General features: G+C 49.4%; 1 protein-coding gene across 1 annotated transcript in view; it reads left to right on the forward strand.

The window, feature by feature from the left end:
* KANK4 (KN motif and ankyrin repeat domains 4) overlaps positions 1–16,961 on the forward strand; it is a 66,497-nt gene that overhangs the window by 34,704 nt on the left and 14,832 nt on the right. Inside the window, exons 3-7 of the mRNA XM_035018400.1 lie at positions 5,863–7,806; positions 9,088–9,199; positions 11,846–12,064; positions 13,926–14,013; positions 16,406–16,625. Of these exons, the coding sequence (XP_034874291.1) occupies positions 5,863–7,806; positions 9,088–9,199; positions 11,846–12,064; positions 13,926–14,013; positions 16,406–16,625 (2,583 nt within the window). The remainder of the gene's footprint in view (positions 1–5,862; positions 7,807–9,087; positions 9,200–11,845; positions 12,065–13,925; positions 14,014–16,405; positions 16,626–16,961) is intronic.

Consider the following 16,961-nt stretch of genomic DNA (forward strand, 5'->3'; position numbering starts at 1 on the left):
AGGTTAGCTGGGGCCTATTCACGTGCTGGCAGAAGGGTTCCAAGCACAGCAAGAACAGACAAACCCCAATGTGCCAGCAATTGTCAAGTCTCTGCATATGTCACACTTGCTTTTGACCCACTGCCCAAAGCAGGTCACAAGACCAACCTCAGGGTCTGTGTGGGAGAGGAGGGTCCAAGAATGGGGTATGATTGTGACTGTTTCTGCAAACAGTCTACCACACCTCGTTTATAAGCAGGTATTAATACCTATTCATACGGTTGGTAAAACACTAAATGAGATAATGCATGCAAAGTTGTTGAGTAATACTATCTAGCGCAACAAATGTTTTCATGAATATTCCCCTCATCCCCTGCCCAGGAAACTTGCTGAAGGTCATAGACTAGACCCTGATCTCCTGACTTCTTCTTCTTTTTTTCAAGATTTTATTTTTAAGTAATCTCTACACCCAACATGGGGCTCAAACCCATAATCTTACATTTTTTTTTAAAGATTTTATTTATTTATTTGACAGAGAGAGAGAGCACAAGCAGGGGGAACAGCAGAGGCAGAGGGAGAAGCAGGATCCCCGCGGAGCAGGGAGCCCAATGCGGGGCTCGATCCCAGGACCCCGGGATCATGACCTGAGCTGAAGGCAGACGCTTAACCGACTGAGCCACCCAGGTGCCCCTCAAACCCATGATCTTGACATCAAGAGTTGCATGCTTCATCGACTGAGCCAGCCAGGCAGCCCCCCAATCTGCTGACTTCTAATGAAATGCTCTTTCCAGATCACCAAATGTCGGGAAACAGGAGTGCCTATAATCCCCGAATCACATGACCCTTCACCAGCACAGGATTTAGGCACCAGACAGCAGCCCCAGCCCTGCGTCTTCCTTCTTTCCAAATGTAGTCACTGTATATTTCAGGAGTCTGCCTTTCTCCCCAGAGAGCTGCCTTTTCATGGAAGTGGTTCCACAGAACACCAGCTAATTCTCTTCATGCCCCAGGGGCCTGTCATTCCTGCCTGCCTCATTTGTCCCTGCTCAGCAACCTTAGCACTGCTGTGCTACTCCACGTGATTCCCACAGCTAGCTCAAGAAAGGGCCCCCCTCCCTTCAGGCACAACCGCCTCACGAAATAAAGGCAGAAGAGGGACAAGCTTCCCTCACTGTCTTGGCCTTCTGAAGAGGCTCATTAAATTCCCCTTCCTTCCCGCTGTGTTTTTGGCCACTTTCTCTATAGTTTCTGTTTTACCCATTTCCTTCAGAAACCTAGTGTAGTCTTTTGGACTTTTCTTTCTCGCATTAAATACCTCTGATTCATTAGCTCACCTGCTGAACTTCACTGTGTTCTTCAAGATAATCACTGTGGCATCTCCTTCCTTCCCTAGGCCCCTTCAAATCCCCTTTTCCTTGCGTCTGTGAGTCTTAGGCTCATGACTGTATTTGCGGGTCATTTCCAAGGGTCTAATTATCTGCCGTGCTTTCAGACCAAGACTCTGTAGGGAATCCTAGGTAGCTCTGAGCCTATATATCTTACTTTTTTCTTCTCCCCTGACTCATTTTCCCAGTTCCTCCAGAATTATCTTCTTGGACTCTTGAGGCTGTCATTCTAACACAGAGCTAAATATTCCAAAGAACGAGCACACCCTCAGCAAATCCTCCCCTGCCCGGCTCAGAACCAGCCCATCGTGCCTTTCTTGAGTACCTGCGCCATATTCTCTCTATCACATTCATGCTAACAGCCACAACAACTCTGTAAGTTAGGTATTATTATTATCACCATGTTACAAATGGAGAAACTGAGGCATAGGGGAATTCAGTAATTTGCCCAGAATCACAGAAGTAGGAAATGACAGAGCCAAGATTCAAATCCAGCCAGTTTAGCTATGTGTTCGTTTATCTGATCAGAAGCTCATTTTGAGCAGAGATGGTCCTCTTAATTAATTTTTGCCCTGGCCCAATGCCCGGAATTCTGAGCTCCTTCATACCTGTCACCAGGTAGAATTAAGAGGAACAGAGCCAAATGTGAGCACAGGTCTGCTGGCATATCAGATCAGCTCCCTCATTCAAGGTCCAGCATTCGTTTTACACTGGGAGGAAGAAAAGGAACACAGTGGTGGGTGGCGGGTGGAGCAGGTGTGTGTGTGTGTGTGTGTGTGTGTGTGTGTGTGAGAGAGAGAGAGAGAGATACCCCATAGTACTAGCTTAGGAAAGCACCTATGTAACCCATCATCTTGGATAGCTGTTCAGTCTCACACTCCTTTGGTTTCCTTCAATCTCCCTTGTGGAAGATTTTGCCTTTGAATCTGCTCTTTCTTATTTGATGCTCTTCTTGTATTTGTGCTCTGGACCTCATCCCAGAGGCCACCGGGTAAATCAGCCTCAATTGAATTGAGGCAATAAGCAGATAAATAATGCAGCCTTTCCTTTAGGAGACTTCTCTGCCTTCCGGGTCATAAATCTGCTCTCTGCTTAACCTTAAACAAATATCTCCTCTCTGATTTGGCCTGTCTCTGTAATCCAGGAGGCTGCTGAGTCAACCAGGAGGTTGAGCATAGTCTGGAAATCTAACAGAGAGCAATAGCTCTCAGTTACTGAAATTACCAGTGTGCTTCTTTGGGGGAAAGCAGGTTGGTAAAAAAAAAAAAAAATTATGTGGGTGAATGGGAACTTATTTGGTGTTTTGGGGGGGCTTGGGAAGTATTCACTCCTTCCTGCCTGAAGTTCAGGTCCCTGGCACAGAAACGGTGGAACCCAATGAAGACCATCCTGTGGGTTGTCCCCTGCCATGGTCATGGTGTAACTGCCCACAGGCCCTGTGGCCTTACTGAGCATCGAGCCCGGTAGGCTTGATTGTGTCCGTGTGCACAGGGTCAGCCTGCATGTGTCTAGTTGGCCTCGTTTAGTTCTTTGGAAATAACTGTACTTGTCTAAGTACAGAGGGCCACCTGACCACACGTGGCACTGACCGAAAGGAGAGATCTGTCGGGCAAGAGGGAAGAGGTCAGGCCTAATGTGCCAGCACCTTTAGGGGAAAAGCAACCCCAAGAAGCTACCCCCAGGTAGCACCTTCATTTGCACCTTTTCTTTAACTTGTCCCTTTCCCTTCATTGCTTTTAGCTTCTCTTACCTGGAGCATGTCAGCCGGCTCCCATCTGGTCTCAGGGCCTTTGGTTTGCCCTTCTTCCAGTCCTCTGCGAGGACACTCTTTGTGACACCACCGTTGATTACCTGACGAGTAGAGTCAAGGCTTGTTGGTGTGCATGCAAGCTGCTCATGACCCGGTTCTTGCTGACCTTTCCAAATGTCTCCTTCTCCTGGTTCACCCTTCTCTACCATACATCACCCGCACTTATAGAACCCCAGAATACTGTGGCATTCCATACCTCCGTGCCTTTGCACATTCTCCAACATGTGTCTAGAATCTGTCCTATTTATTGCTGCACTACAAACACCCCAAAACTCAGTGGCTGAAAATAAGAATGTATTACTAACACAGGTTAGCTGAGTGGTTCTCACTCGGAGTCCCGTCTGTCATTGAAATCAGATGAGGGCTGGGGCCAGAGTCATCTGAAGGTTAATGCCTGGCACCTGGGCTAGGATGGCTGGAACAGCTTGGGCTGGTGAGGCAGCTCTCTCCCTCTTCCCACATCACCTCTCTATGGGGCTCTTTGGCTTCCCCACAGTATGGCAGGTCTCGGGGAAGTTGGACTTTGTACACGGCATCTGACCTTCCACTGAGAGGAACTTACTGGCTTCTTACGACCTAGCCTTGGAATTCTCTCAGCATCGTTTCTACCATATTATTTTGGTCAAAGGAGTCACAGTCCAGCTCAGATTCGAAGGGGTGGAGAAATAGACTCCACCTCTCAGTGTGGGATTCCCTTGACTGTACAGAGAGGGTGGGAAGTGATGGTGGCCATCTTGGAGATAAACAGCTACAATGTCTTTCACCCTCTTGTTCTGGCAAGTTCCTGTTTGTTCATTTTATGCCCAATCTTATGTCACTTTTGTGAAGTCATCCCTCTCCTCCCAAGGCAGAATTAACCTCCTGAAGAAACTGGGAAAATAAGTCAGGAAGGCTGTCTTTTGGGCACATATCTGTTACCATCCTTGGCACACCATGTTGTACCTACTGGTGTTTCTCCTACTTGACCATACATTTTTTTGAGGGCAGGTCTGTACCTAATTTATGTTTGTGTCCTTAGGATCTAGCTTAGCAACCAACACATAGGTCTGCAAAAAAACAGTGGTTGAAGTGAGCAAATTGAATTACTACTATTTTGTAATTTTGCCCCTAGGGCCCATTACCCTTGGAACTAAGCAGTCAGTCAGTCACAGAGAATTTGTGGAGCTCCTCCTGTGTGCCCAGGCAAATTAGCTTCCATTATGGGGCTTCAGTTCTCTCTGTTTTGTGTTTCCACAAAGACAATAACTACAATATTGAGTATATATGGATTTTCATCATTGTTCAAAGCACTTTATATGTATAAATTAATCAGTTCTCACAAGAATCTCACCTTGCTGTTAGTATTCCCACTGTATAGATGATAAGACATAGGGAGGCTAAGTAATTTCCCCAAGAGCCGAAATATAGACCAGGCTTTTGAATCTGCATTCTTGATCTCTGTGCTGCCCACCATGTGCTCTCCTGAGCTAAGCATTTTGGGGGCATGTTTAACAGAATGTCACAGAGATAATAAGGGGGATTACATGAGAACAAACTGTTTAACCTGAAGAAGAGGCTACTTGGAGACAAGTCCTTATGGATTCAGTCAAAGGACTGACTTGTCCTCAGCATCCCCTGCCGGAGTCAAGAAAACCACTGGTGCCTTGGCATGAGGGAGAACTTTCTCACCACAATGTCCCCTGACAGTCTGGGCTGCCCTGAAAAGTCATGAGTCCCGCTTCTCTTGGAGGACGTAGGCTGATGTCCCTTTGACATGGCCCTTGTCCCTTACCACCTTTTATCCAGTCTGTGAAGAATGTGATATTTCCTCACTTGACATGAGTTTTTGTTTTTTAAATATTTGTATTTATTTATTTGATAGAGAGAGATATAGTGAGAGAGGGAACACAAGCAGGGGGAGTGGGAGACGGCGAAGCAGGCTTCCCGCTGAGCAGGGAGCCCGACATGGGGCTCAATCCCAGGACCCTGGGACCATGACCTGAGCCGAAGGCAGACACTTAACGACTGAGCCACCCAGGCGCCCCTTGACATGAGTTTTTGAAAGTGAGGTTCATGTTTGTTAAGCACTAAGCAGTTTTCAGGTGCAAAAGAGCATGGGCTGCGCATGATTACACATGCCAGTTCTCTCTGATCTTCATGTGCCTGAAGGCTCACCCAGATGAGGACACTTACATAATGTAGAAGGCATAACTCCTTGATACCTCTGGCTTCAGCAAGATTTCCTAGTATCTGTTTGAGTAATGCGAGGTTCTGTCATAGTGTCGAGGCAATTGTGTACCTTATCCTTCAAAACACTCAATATTCATAATTGCCAATTAGTACCCTGATCTGGCAGATTCCTGGCCACTTGAGTTCAGCCATTACATGACTCAAACCCAGAAAAACAGTATGAGACTATTTTATTTTGCTGGCCTGCCAGCAGATTCCACAGCAATAACTGAGATGAATACTGCAAATTAGAAACTATTTCCTCTACCTATTTCCTTGCAGACATTGGCTAAGTACACACTGATTTAATAAACTGGATTCTCAGCATGGCCGGAAGACTGTGAGCATCTCAGCTTAATTTAGAGACAGGGACATTTAGGAGAAGTCTCACGTGAGAGCATTAAGTCTAAATCACACATATTAGGCCTCACCACCCATAATTCTTATTAACATTGTGCTTCCTTTTTACATGTCTCCCAGCCAAAGACCAGTCCTCCTCTCAGGGGGATGAAGAGAAAGGCCCTCCAAAGAGCCACCCCTACTCTGTGGAAACCCCGTATGGCTTTCATCTGGACCTGGACTTCCTCAAGTACGTGGATGACATTGAGAAGGGAAACACCATCAGAAGGATTCCTATCCACAGAAGGGCCAAGCAGGCCAAGTTCAGCACCTTGCCTCGAAACTTCAGCCTCCCCGACAGCAGGGCTCGCCCCCATGCTGCTCTTCCCCACCAAAACTGGTCCCCAGTGGTGCCGAAGAAGGTGTCGCTGGGGACAGAGGAGCGAGCCCAGTCGCTGCCCCCTGGTGAACACCCGCAAGCCTCCGCCAGCGGGAGTGAGGTGAGCTACCACAGGAAGGCCCTACTGGCAGAGACAGCCAGACATTTGGAGGCTGGTGCGCCCAGGGAGGCCGAGCCAGCCCCCGGGAGTGGACGGCCCCAGCTCTTGAGAGCGTCCAGCATGCCAGCCACACTGCTACAAAACAGGGCCTCAGAGGACTCAAGCCTAAACTCAGGTCCCCCCACACCTCCGGCCCTCCCTCCACTTCAGGGTGAAGGCAGTGTCTGTGATGGCGCCTTTGGCCCTGCAGACGGATTTGCAGGTTTTCAGAACTCCACCCCACGAGCAACAACGCAACCCAAAGTCAGAGAGTTTGGGGACGTGGTGCCAGGGATTCCAGAGCTGGTCCAGGAGGGCACTGAGCCTCCTGAGGACGAAGATGAAGAGGAGGCTCCCAATCCCCTCTCTCTCCCAAGTCCTCCCGTCTTATCCCAGGATGCACTTGTTGTTCTGGAGGATGAAGAAGACGAACACAAAACCAGAGAAGCAGAGGTGGTGGTCACCCCTGGCTCCCCAACACCCAGCCCCCCACCGCTGCCATCACCCATTCCTGAGAATGAGTTCCCCCTAGAAGAAATCGAGCTCAACATCAGCGAGATCCCACCCCCACCACCTGTGGAAATAGATGTGAGGAGCATTGGCATCCGGGTCACGGAGGAAAGCCTGGGCCTCCCCGCGGTGGATCCCCAAAGCATCTCTAGCCTGAAGCAACGGCTCTCTGCCCTCGAGGGTGAGCTGTCTGGAAGAACCGAGGAACTGGCCCAGGTCAGAGCTGCCCTCCAGCAGCAGGAGGAGGAAATCAAGGCCAGAGGGCAGAGGATTCAAGAGCTAGAACACACTGTAGCTCAAATGGCAGAAAAGCTTAGCCACGAGAACACCAGAGACATTCAGGGCCACGCTGACGCCATGGTCAACACTGACCCCCTGCATGGACTCTTGCCCAGGGAGTCCTGTGACAAGAGCATTGAGGTCAACCTTGTGGGCAGCACAGGATCTGAAAGCTGGAGGGCCAGAGGACAGGAGAATGGCCTCTTCGGGGGGCAGGCCAGCCACAAGCAGGGGGATCGGGGCCCCGCAGAATTCGTGCCACCACCACAGCTGTCACTGCCACAAGGACCCGAGGTGGTCCTCGCCCCCTCTTTACCTAGCTGCCTCTCCACTGAGCTGAGGATCGAAGAAGCAGGCCCTGAGCAGGAGGGAAGCCCTCAGGTAGGAGCCGAGGGTCTGGGCGGGGGAGCAGGGCACTCTTCATGGAGCAGCGACAGAAAGACGCCCCCAGCAGCAGGGCGAGAGGAGACCAGCTCAGAGCTGCCAGGGAAGGAGCACCCGGGGAGGCCACCAAGCTCACCCACAGATGCCACTCTCGGCCAATACGTTAAGAAGATCCAGGAACTCCTGCAGGAGCAGTGGAGCTGCCTGGAGCACGGGTACCCGGAGCTGGCCAGCGCCATCAAGCAGCCCGCCTCCAAGCTCAGCAGCATCCAGAGCCAGCTGCTGAGCTCCCTCAACCTGCTGCTGTCCGCCTACTCGGCCCACGCTCCACCCCAGAGGGAGCCCCCGGCCCCCTCTGCCTCCCCGCCCATGGGTAAATACTGGTGCCCAAGGCAGGGAGCCATTTCTCCTTTACCTGACAAGTCAAAGGGAATAGGGGTTTGAATTGCATGTGTATATTTTTCAAAAGGTTCAAGCACCTCCAGGAACCCAGTGGAAGAAACACCGATCTATGTAACAGTGGAGGCCCTGTGCCCCTACTCTTGTCCGGGCTCTAAGGCTGGGACTGACTGCAGGGCCACCACATATAGCTGGCACAGATAGCACAGGGCACAAAGATGCCAGCCAGGAAGGCACACGGGGGCTGAAATTCAGCCCCCACTCACTTGCCAAGTCTGCAGCACCGTGTCCACCCGGGCGGCGCCCGTTTCTCACTTGCGTAGCATGAAGGCAATGTCTAGGGCAAGACGGGCCCTGGCTGTGCGTGCTCTAATCCTCAGCCTCCCTTCATTGTTTCCTGGGCTCTTGCCTTCCTGTGGTCCCCTCTGGTTCTTGCATTTAGGGGTTCGCTCTAGCCTGGTTTTGAAGGAGCACTGTATTGAGATCTGAAATATTCCACTGAATATTTTCTGTGTGTGCATGTGCGTGTGCGTGTGTGTGTGTAGGAGAGAGACTGAATGCTACATGTGGAAGTCGACCCTTGGGCTGAGCAGCACTTCTTTTGTAACAAGTTACACGCTCCTTTCTGTTGAGTAAAGTGGAACCATATTTTGCTTTGCTCAACGAGCAGTGTGCAAGCCTGCGTCCTGCTGCAGATCACGAATGGGCTGCTTTTTTCATTATTTCAGTGCTAATTCCAGTCTTGCCCATTGGAAAATGCCTCCGATACCTTTGAGCACAGCAAAAAAGACGTGCTCTTGCTCACGCGTCTGCCATGCCTACCCCACTTCCCAGGTGTGTCAAGTGGCACGTAAGCCAGGAAAGACCGCGGAGGTGCCCTCGGGCCGACGTGGGTGCGGGAACAGGAGTCGTGTGTATGGGGTTCTGTGCCTGCCCCGCCGTTCACTGAGCAAGTCGGCTAAGACAGGGACAGTGATGGCACTCACGGCTCTTCTGGAAGAGTGCTCCAGGAACTCCACTCTGTCATCCACACACAGAGGGGCTTGTGAACAGGGACAGTTGGGCTGGTGTTGACTAGAAGGCCGGGCCTCCTCAAAGACCTTCACAATATCTGATTTACATGATCTAGATCTCTGTCCCTTTCTACCTCCTCCCATGCCTTCAGCCTGTCTCCCCTCAAAGCAAGAGTCCCGGTTTTGCTGCATTCTGGGACATCCCCAAGATCATTCTAACCTGTGATGTTGTGTCTACCTAGAGATCTCCCCGTCGACCAGCCTTAAATCCATAATGAAAAAGAAAGACTATGGCTTCCGTGCAGGAGGTAATGGGACCAAAAAGAACCTTCAGTTTGTTGGGGTTAACGGTGGGTAAGCATCGCTCATGAAGCCCAGACTGCCCCCCTCCACACTACCTATCCCGCTGTTGTCCTTAGCACTCTCTTTTCCTAGGGGGAAGCATCTGGTTTCCATTTTTCTTCAAGGGAATTAACGGCCCTTGAAAACTCCATCTTGGGTTTGCATGTGTTTGGCTCCTTGCCAGCTGTGGTGGTCTGTTGGATCCTGGGCTTTTAATGTCTCGGCTTTGGTGTCCCTGGGGACAGGGTTCCAGGTGGCTTCTGGGAGTTTGGGGAGCACATGGGCCCTTTACAGAATACATTTAATCCGAACCATAACAGTGAAAGCAGGACAAACTCTTCATTTGTTGAACTTCAAATTTCATCCATTTAATTTTTTTTTTCTTCCTTTTACTAACTTCCTGCAAACCAAACCAGCATTTTTTAGGATGAAGAAAAACAACCAAGGTCTATTGACTCAGAACATGAACCAAACCTCATATATTCTAGAGAGTAAATCACTGGATTTATAATATTTTCTAAATCATTCAACAAACATTTATTAAATGCCAACAAATGTGTTAGGTGTCAGGGATAAAAAAAAGTCAAATAAATCCTTGGTCCCTGCCTTTAGCTCATGGTTTGGACAGGGCAGAGATAAGACACCGATCTGCTGAGATGAATTCTAGTAAAGAAGGGAGCATGGGCCCAGCCAGTGGTGGGCCCCGGAGGTCGGAATCCCTGCTAGTTTGGGTCAGACCAGAAGGAAGACACCAGATTTAAACAAGGGTGACGTCACTGTTGCAGGCTCTGTGAGGAAAATGTCAGAAATAATGACATGGGATGTCACAGGAGAGTCACTGTTGCCATTCCCACTGACGTCAGACTCTGTGAACCCAGGAGAAGCAGGTCCTATCTCTCCCCTGCCCCTGGCAGTGCCCGCCCCGTGCCCAAACCTGGAAGTCCATCCATAGCTATTGCTGGCCCCATTGTCTACCATCGACTCCCACCTGTCTTCCCTAAAATGTGCCAAGTGGGTCCCATCGTGGGGCCCTTGCATTTGCTATCTGTCCTTCCTTCTGTCTCCCCACCGCCCTTAAAGTGCCCGTCCCAGATATTCTTCAGTATTTGTCACTTTAGTGCAATGGTTCTCAACCTTGGCCACACCTTGGAAACCCTGAGGGAGCTTTAAACATACCAATGCCTGAGTTTCCCCCCACCCCCAAAAACTCTGGCTTCATTAGGCTGGGGTGCTGTGCAGATACTGGGAATGTATACACCCTCAAGTGATTATAATGTGCAGCCAAGGTGAAAAACTTCTGCTCTAATTAACGTAGGGCCTCCTCCCATTACTCTAGTCCATGGTCCTTTATTATTTTATTCATTGTTCTTATCACTATCTAATTATCTTGTTTACATGTTTGTTTTCTGTTTTTCTCTACTAGAAATAGAAGCTCAGTTAGGACAGGGACTTTGGTATAGCATTTAGAACAGAGTATGGCACACAGTAGGTGCTCAATAAATTTCTGTTGAATGAATGAATGGGCTTCCAGGTGAAGTTTTTATGGAAGCAACTGTAAGAGAAGAACTGCCTGGTAAACATAATATGTCCCCCCTTCTCTTAGTCACAAAAGCAAAAGGTTGTTCCAAGCACGACAGAGGAAGAAATATCTGTGGTTTTTTAAACAAGACAGAATGTGAGCATGCCAAGGAGCAGCCTGGCTCTGCAAATCCAGTGAGCATGGGGGCCTTACATAGGGGCCAGCATCCAGAGAAAGGGCCTAAGGGGGTTCAATGGAAGCTGTGGCCACTGGTCTCCCCTGGTCTCTGTGGCAGTGTTCAATGGCCCCAGAGCCTGAAATCTTCATCTTAACTGCAGGATCCTCTATCGGGGGGTCTCCTGTTGACCATCAGCAGAAGGATCCATAAATCTGCCGGGACTTCCCTCCACCGTCTGTGGTCTGCCACCTCAATGGAGTCACACAAAATTGAACCTAAGGATCACTGCTGGGGAGGGTGGGCCACGAGGCAAGGGGGCCATGCCCTTGCTTTTGCTGTTGCAAGCAGTAGCTGAATAGGCTGCAGCCAGGACACGCAGATGCTGGGTTCAGGCACCCTGACTGTTCGTGTTTCCTATGGAACACTGCTGGGAAGAGACACAGATGGGTCCTCCCATGTCAGGTGTAAGCCTGGCTGGAACAGTGGGGGAGAAAGGGAAGCTTCACAATCACCCAGAGACGTGAAGATCTGTCCGTCAACTCCAAGAATTCAGGGTGGGAGTGGGGGGTGTTTGCCTACATCTGGGCCCCTCTCTAGACAACACGTTAGGACTCCAGGAGCAAATGCTTTTGTGAGAATCTTGGACGGCTTATCTGGATCATCCGAATGCATAGGCCAATTAGGGCATGGGCTATTTGTGTGTTCCCTGCAAACAGCTTAATTATCTTTTCTCCCCAAGTGGCGTCCGGTGTCAGGCCACAGCTCTTGACCACATCTTTCTCTGACATAAGGTTCCTGGGAATCCCCTCCCCCAGGCGTGCAGATACAGAGAATGGAGGATGTGGTTAGCAAGCTGGGGATTATTATCTGAAGCCCTCTGAAGCCCACCTGGTTCTTATTTGTGTTGACCTGGACACCGGGCAGGAAACACAGAACGAGTGACCTTTGTCTCCTTCTCCAGCTACGAGACCACCTCAAGTGAGGAGACCAGCGGTGAGGACAGCTCCCCGGAAGATGTGTCAGACAGTGAGGCCGAGAAGAAATGTGATGGCCCAGAACATAGGCGGGGCAAGGAGGCCCACCCTGCCTGCAAGGCTGGGCTGAGCATCCCCGAGGGCGCCAGCACCACAGGCCAGGAAAGTGGGCCTGGGGAAGAAGTCCCCCATCCCAAGGCTGAGAGGTGAGTCAGATGGGTACAGATGGGGGCACCCGATCTCTGGGAAAGAGCAAGGGCACTACTTCATCCTTTTATTCTAGTCTATTTTTTCATTTGTTCATTCATCTTTCTACCCATTCACCAGTATTTCCGGAGTTTCTGATCTATGCCAGCCACAGACGTGAATCCCTCCTTCGTGGGATATATTGTCGCACACAGAGCTCTGCATGTAAAGCTAACATCGTCCCAGGCCTGGAAATGTGAAGGACTTTACATGTACTATAATCCTTTTAATTATCCTGCAAAGTAGAAATTATTATAATCCCCACTTTACAGATGTGGAAAAGAGGCTTAGAGAAGTTAAGGGACACAGCCGAGTGGGGCTTCTGACCAGGTCTTGTCTGATTCTCACCCACATGCTTTTCTGCCTATCCTGTTGGCCATGTTTTTTTAATATATTTTTTTAAATTTTTATTAACATATAATGTATTATTTGTTTCAGAGGTACAGGTCTGTGATTCATCAGTCTTACACAATTCAGAGCTCACGATAGCACATACCCTCCCCAGTGTCTATCACCCAGCTGCCCCAACCCTCCCACCCCCCACCACTCCAGCAACCCTCAGTTTGTTTCCTGAGATTAAGAGTCTCTTATGGTTTGTCCCCCTCTCTGGTTTCATATTGTTCCGTCCCTTCCCCTGTGGTCCTCTGTCTTGTTTCTCAAACTCCTCATATCAGTGAGCTCATATGATAATTGTCTTTTCCTGTTGGCCATGTTGACATAATCCCATCTTTTAAAGAGGTGTGAGGTCATGTCACGTGATGAAAAGCAGCCCTGTCTTTGAGGCTGGACACACGTGGGTTCAAATCCCATGTCTGCCATCATGTTCCTTTACACAGGCGCCTAAATTGTACTTGCCTCAGATTCCTCATCTGTAGTATGTGGGTAACAGCCACCTGACAGGTTTGATCTGGGGACTGGATGAGAAAAAGTATGTGAAATGCCTAGCACAGTGCCTACCACAGAGCAGGCTCTCAAGAAATAGTAGGGGGGCACCTGGGTGGCTCAGTCAGTTAAGTGTCTGACTCTTGACCTCAGCTCAGGTCTTGATCTCAGGGCCATGAGTTTAAGTGCCACATTGGGCTCCACGCTGGGTGTGGAGGCTACTTAAAAGAAAAAGAAAAAGTAGTAGAAATAAGGATAATAAGTCCCATTACCAACATTGCCCCCCTCAGCCGGGGGGGAGTGACGAGCAGTGAATGGGGGCTCACTGGTAAGCAGGTCCACAGGGCTGCTCAACATGGCAGCACTGTAGAGACATGCTGAGGGCAGAGCTTCCTGGTGACCAGTGCCATCAAGTCCCACCCCGGGATGGTCTGTCTGCTCTTACACTAACATAGGAAGAGTGCTCAGCACCTAGAGCACCCCAGCTTAACTGAGTTTCATTGTATTGACTCTATTAGCTTGATGGTATTCTTCATGGAAGAATAACCTGAAAAAAATTGCTGGTAGGGATTGGGTTCTCTGGATTTTTCAAGTCACTTAGGCAGGAAATGTTTTATCCAAAGTCAGGAAGACAGCCTTCCCTTTTCCCAGCATGTCAGGAATTGCAGTTAGTCCCGTGGCCCCCAGAATGCTTTGGTGATCTGCTCCCGCCTCCTGAAAACAGCAGGATAAAAAGGGCAATGTGCTTGACTCACTCTTCAGCAGAGTTCAGAGGCCAAGCCTCATTGTCAGGAGGCTGCATTCAGCGGAATGCCCCTTGCCTGGGAAGTGGCCCAGTGTGGGTGCTTCAGCTGCTGAGAATCGAAAGTCAAGCTGGGGGATTACCTTCTTTTATATTAATATGAAAACTGATACAGATATATGTCTTTTTTTCTTTAGATATAAACCCTCAGAAGAATTCCTCAGTGCATGCCGGGCATTGAGCCAACATCTGCCAGAAACTGGGGCCACCACCAACCAACTTTTGGTACTGTGATTTTTCACTGTCATGGAAGGATGTCCCTACTGTTTAAGCTGTTAGTTCCAACTGGGTGACTTTGGTCCCTTGCCTGAGGCAGCGGTGTGGATGTGCATGGAATCCCTTTCCTCTGGGTGCCCTCCTTTGCCCAAACTCTGCTGCTGGGGTGATGATGATTATGCTGGGAGACCGGACCTGATGCATATGCATCAGGGAGCAGCCTGGCGCTCAGAGGCACTGCGGAGCGTCATCAGGCATTGCACCTGAAAGTCCAGCATAAAACTCTATGTGGGCTTCAAAACCAAAGCAAACCTTGTGTGGCTTGGGCTCAAAATCACCTCCCAACTGGAGAGAACTACGGGCAGAGTGAGGAGTACGTGGAACGGGAACCAGGGGTTCTAGTCCCAGGACAGCTGCTGGTGAGATACTGAGCAAGTCATTTCACCGCTCAGAGCTTGTTTCCTCATTAATAAAATGAGGGTGGGTGGTGGGCAGCATGGTATTTAATTCTGTAGTCTTTACTATGTTGTTGGTGGTGGGTTTTTTTTAAGATTTTATTCATTTATTTGTCAGAGAGAGAGAGAGAACACAAGCAGGGGGAGCGATAGGCAGAGGGAGAAGCAGGCTCCCCGCTGAGCAAGGAGCCCGATGTGGGACTTGATCCCAGGACCCTGGGATCATGACCCGAGCCAAAGGCAGACGCTTAGCCGACTGAGCCACCCAGGCGTCCCTTTACTCTGTTTTTCGACACGAACCTCTGGGTCAAGAGACCAAAAGCAAAAAAAATACATCTGCTTGCTCCTTTAACACCTTCATGGCCCACAAGGAATTAAACATGTAGCCATTAGGTTTGACTTTTATTCGAGAGATCCTGGCGCAGATCCATATTCCCAAGTCAGGAGAGCCAACTGGTAGGCCCCGACGTGTAAGAGCCTATAAGCATTTTTAAAGCCCATTTTGTTCTCCTTTGCAGGAGGGCCTTAGGGATAAAAAAACGATTAATTCAGCCCAACCCATTTTGATTATTTTATCTTAGCTGATTTCGCAAAACAAAAACAAAAACAACCAGTATGTGATGTGAATGTTGATCGAAACTCCTGTTAATCTTAAATGAATTACAGAATTAAGCTTTATGTTCCTTAATATTAGGATCTTTCTCCAGATTCTCCTGAAGATTCCACATGAAAGGGAGATATTCTGATATATAAAGTGTTTCAGCCACAAAAGATTCCACTGTTTCTGCCTAGAAAAGTGATAGGGGAGGGAAGTCTGGCTGGCTCAGTTGGTAGAGCATGCAACTCGATCTCGAGGTCGTGAGTTCAAGCCCCAAGTTGGGCATAGAGTTTACTTAAAAATAAAATTAAAATTAAAAAGAAAAGGAAAGCAATAGAGGATGTGCAAACCTGACACCACACCCATATTAGGATCAAAGTACCCCTTCCCCCACCCCACCTTAGAGACAAAGCAGGTTGTACAAGGGCCTCACTCTATAGAGCCATGGGAGGTTAGGGACCCAGCCCTGTTTCATCCCCATTTTGTAGATGGGACAGGTAAGTTTCAAAAAGACTATATGACTTCGAAGGTCACACCGCTGAGCTGGGACTTAAGCCTGGCCACGTGGGTTTAGTGACTCCAAATCCAGTTCCTTTCCAGAATGAGTGTGAAATCACATCCCCACGCTTTCTCCTCCGCTTCAGATAAATAACTTAAACATGTTCTATTTTAAACATGTAACACATGAGTAACACACAGAGTTGATGTCATTTGCTCTGGAACTCTCCTCATTCATGGTTCCAAAGGAGTTACATACTGCAGATAGTGGGGTCCTGCCAGGGTTGTTAAACCATTTTTTCTGAAGGTTCTAGCAAAGCTTAAAAGCCAAAAATAATTCAAGCACAGCTGTTTGGGTTTTATTTCTAGCATCACTTGGGTATGTTGTTTATCTTAGCCTTCAGCGTGCGTCTTCCCCATTAGTAAAATGTTGTGACTTGCTAGCTATGCCTATTAAGAACACACAAAAGTCCTGGTAGGGTCTGGGCTAAGGTCAATACAGGCTGGCTATATGTGTGTGAAAGACAGGGCCTTGGTTATGCTGTACATACAGGGGTGTGATCGAAAGCACAGTAGATTCAAAGTGTCACCTGGAAAAACGCTTTGTCACTGGTATTGTTTGCTCTCCCAGATCTCTTTCTACCTCACGTGGGGGGCTGTTCGCACAGCTTCCAACCCCCCCCCCGCCCCAGCTCTGACCCCTCCAGGAGTAGGTCACGTGGAGTTAGAGGGAGCTGAGGGACAGAGGTGGACGCATCCAAAGCTGACTTCTCCCAGTGGAAGCTAACAGCCCAGCTGGAGCTCCCCAGGCCAGGTGACCTCCTGGATTTGGAATCTGTTGGTATTTCAGAGGCAGAGCTTGAACACCCTCCGTCAAGAGTGGTTCCGCGTCTCCAGCCGGAAGTCGTCGAGCCCTGCTGTGGTGGCTGCCTACCTCCGAGGGGTCCGGCCCCACTCCCCACACTTCCTGCAGCTGCTGGTGAACTTGGCTGATGGCAATGGGAACACGGCCCTTCACTATAGCGTGTCCCACTCCAACTTCTCTGTGGTGAAGCTGCTGCTGGAGACAGGTCAGAAATGGTTGCGTCTGCTCAGTCTGGGTTCCTCCTTGAAGGGCCATTTTGGTACCCACTTCCTTCCAGCATGAGATTCTTCACTGTCCTGAGCTCCTGCTGTATTCTAGAACTGGACTAAACCACCATGCCTTTATTATGGCACTTATTCTTCACAGCACCCTTGTGATGGAGGTGTCATTATCCTCATGTTGCTGTGTGGGACAACATCATGCAGCCTAGGAGTGACAGTGTGGACAGATGGGTGATGGGGCTGGCTGAAGGCGTGTCCAGGCCCAATGGCATCTGTGAGTTTAGGAAGGTTGTATGAGGGATATCTAGGAGGGTACCAAT

The sequence above is a fragment of the Mirounga leonina genome, unplaced genomic scaffold (assembly GCF_011800145.1).
Source record: "Mirounga leonina isolate KUSES-001 unplaced genomic scaffold, KU_Mleo_1.0 Mir_173, whole genome shotgun sequence".
NCBI classification, from domain to species: domain Eukaryota; kingdom Metazoa; phylum Chordata; class Mammalia; order Carnivora; family Phocidae; genus Mirounga; species Mirounga leonina.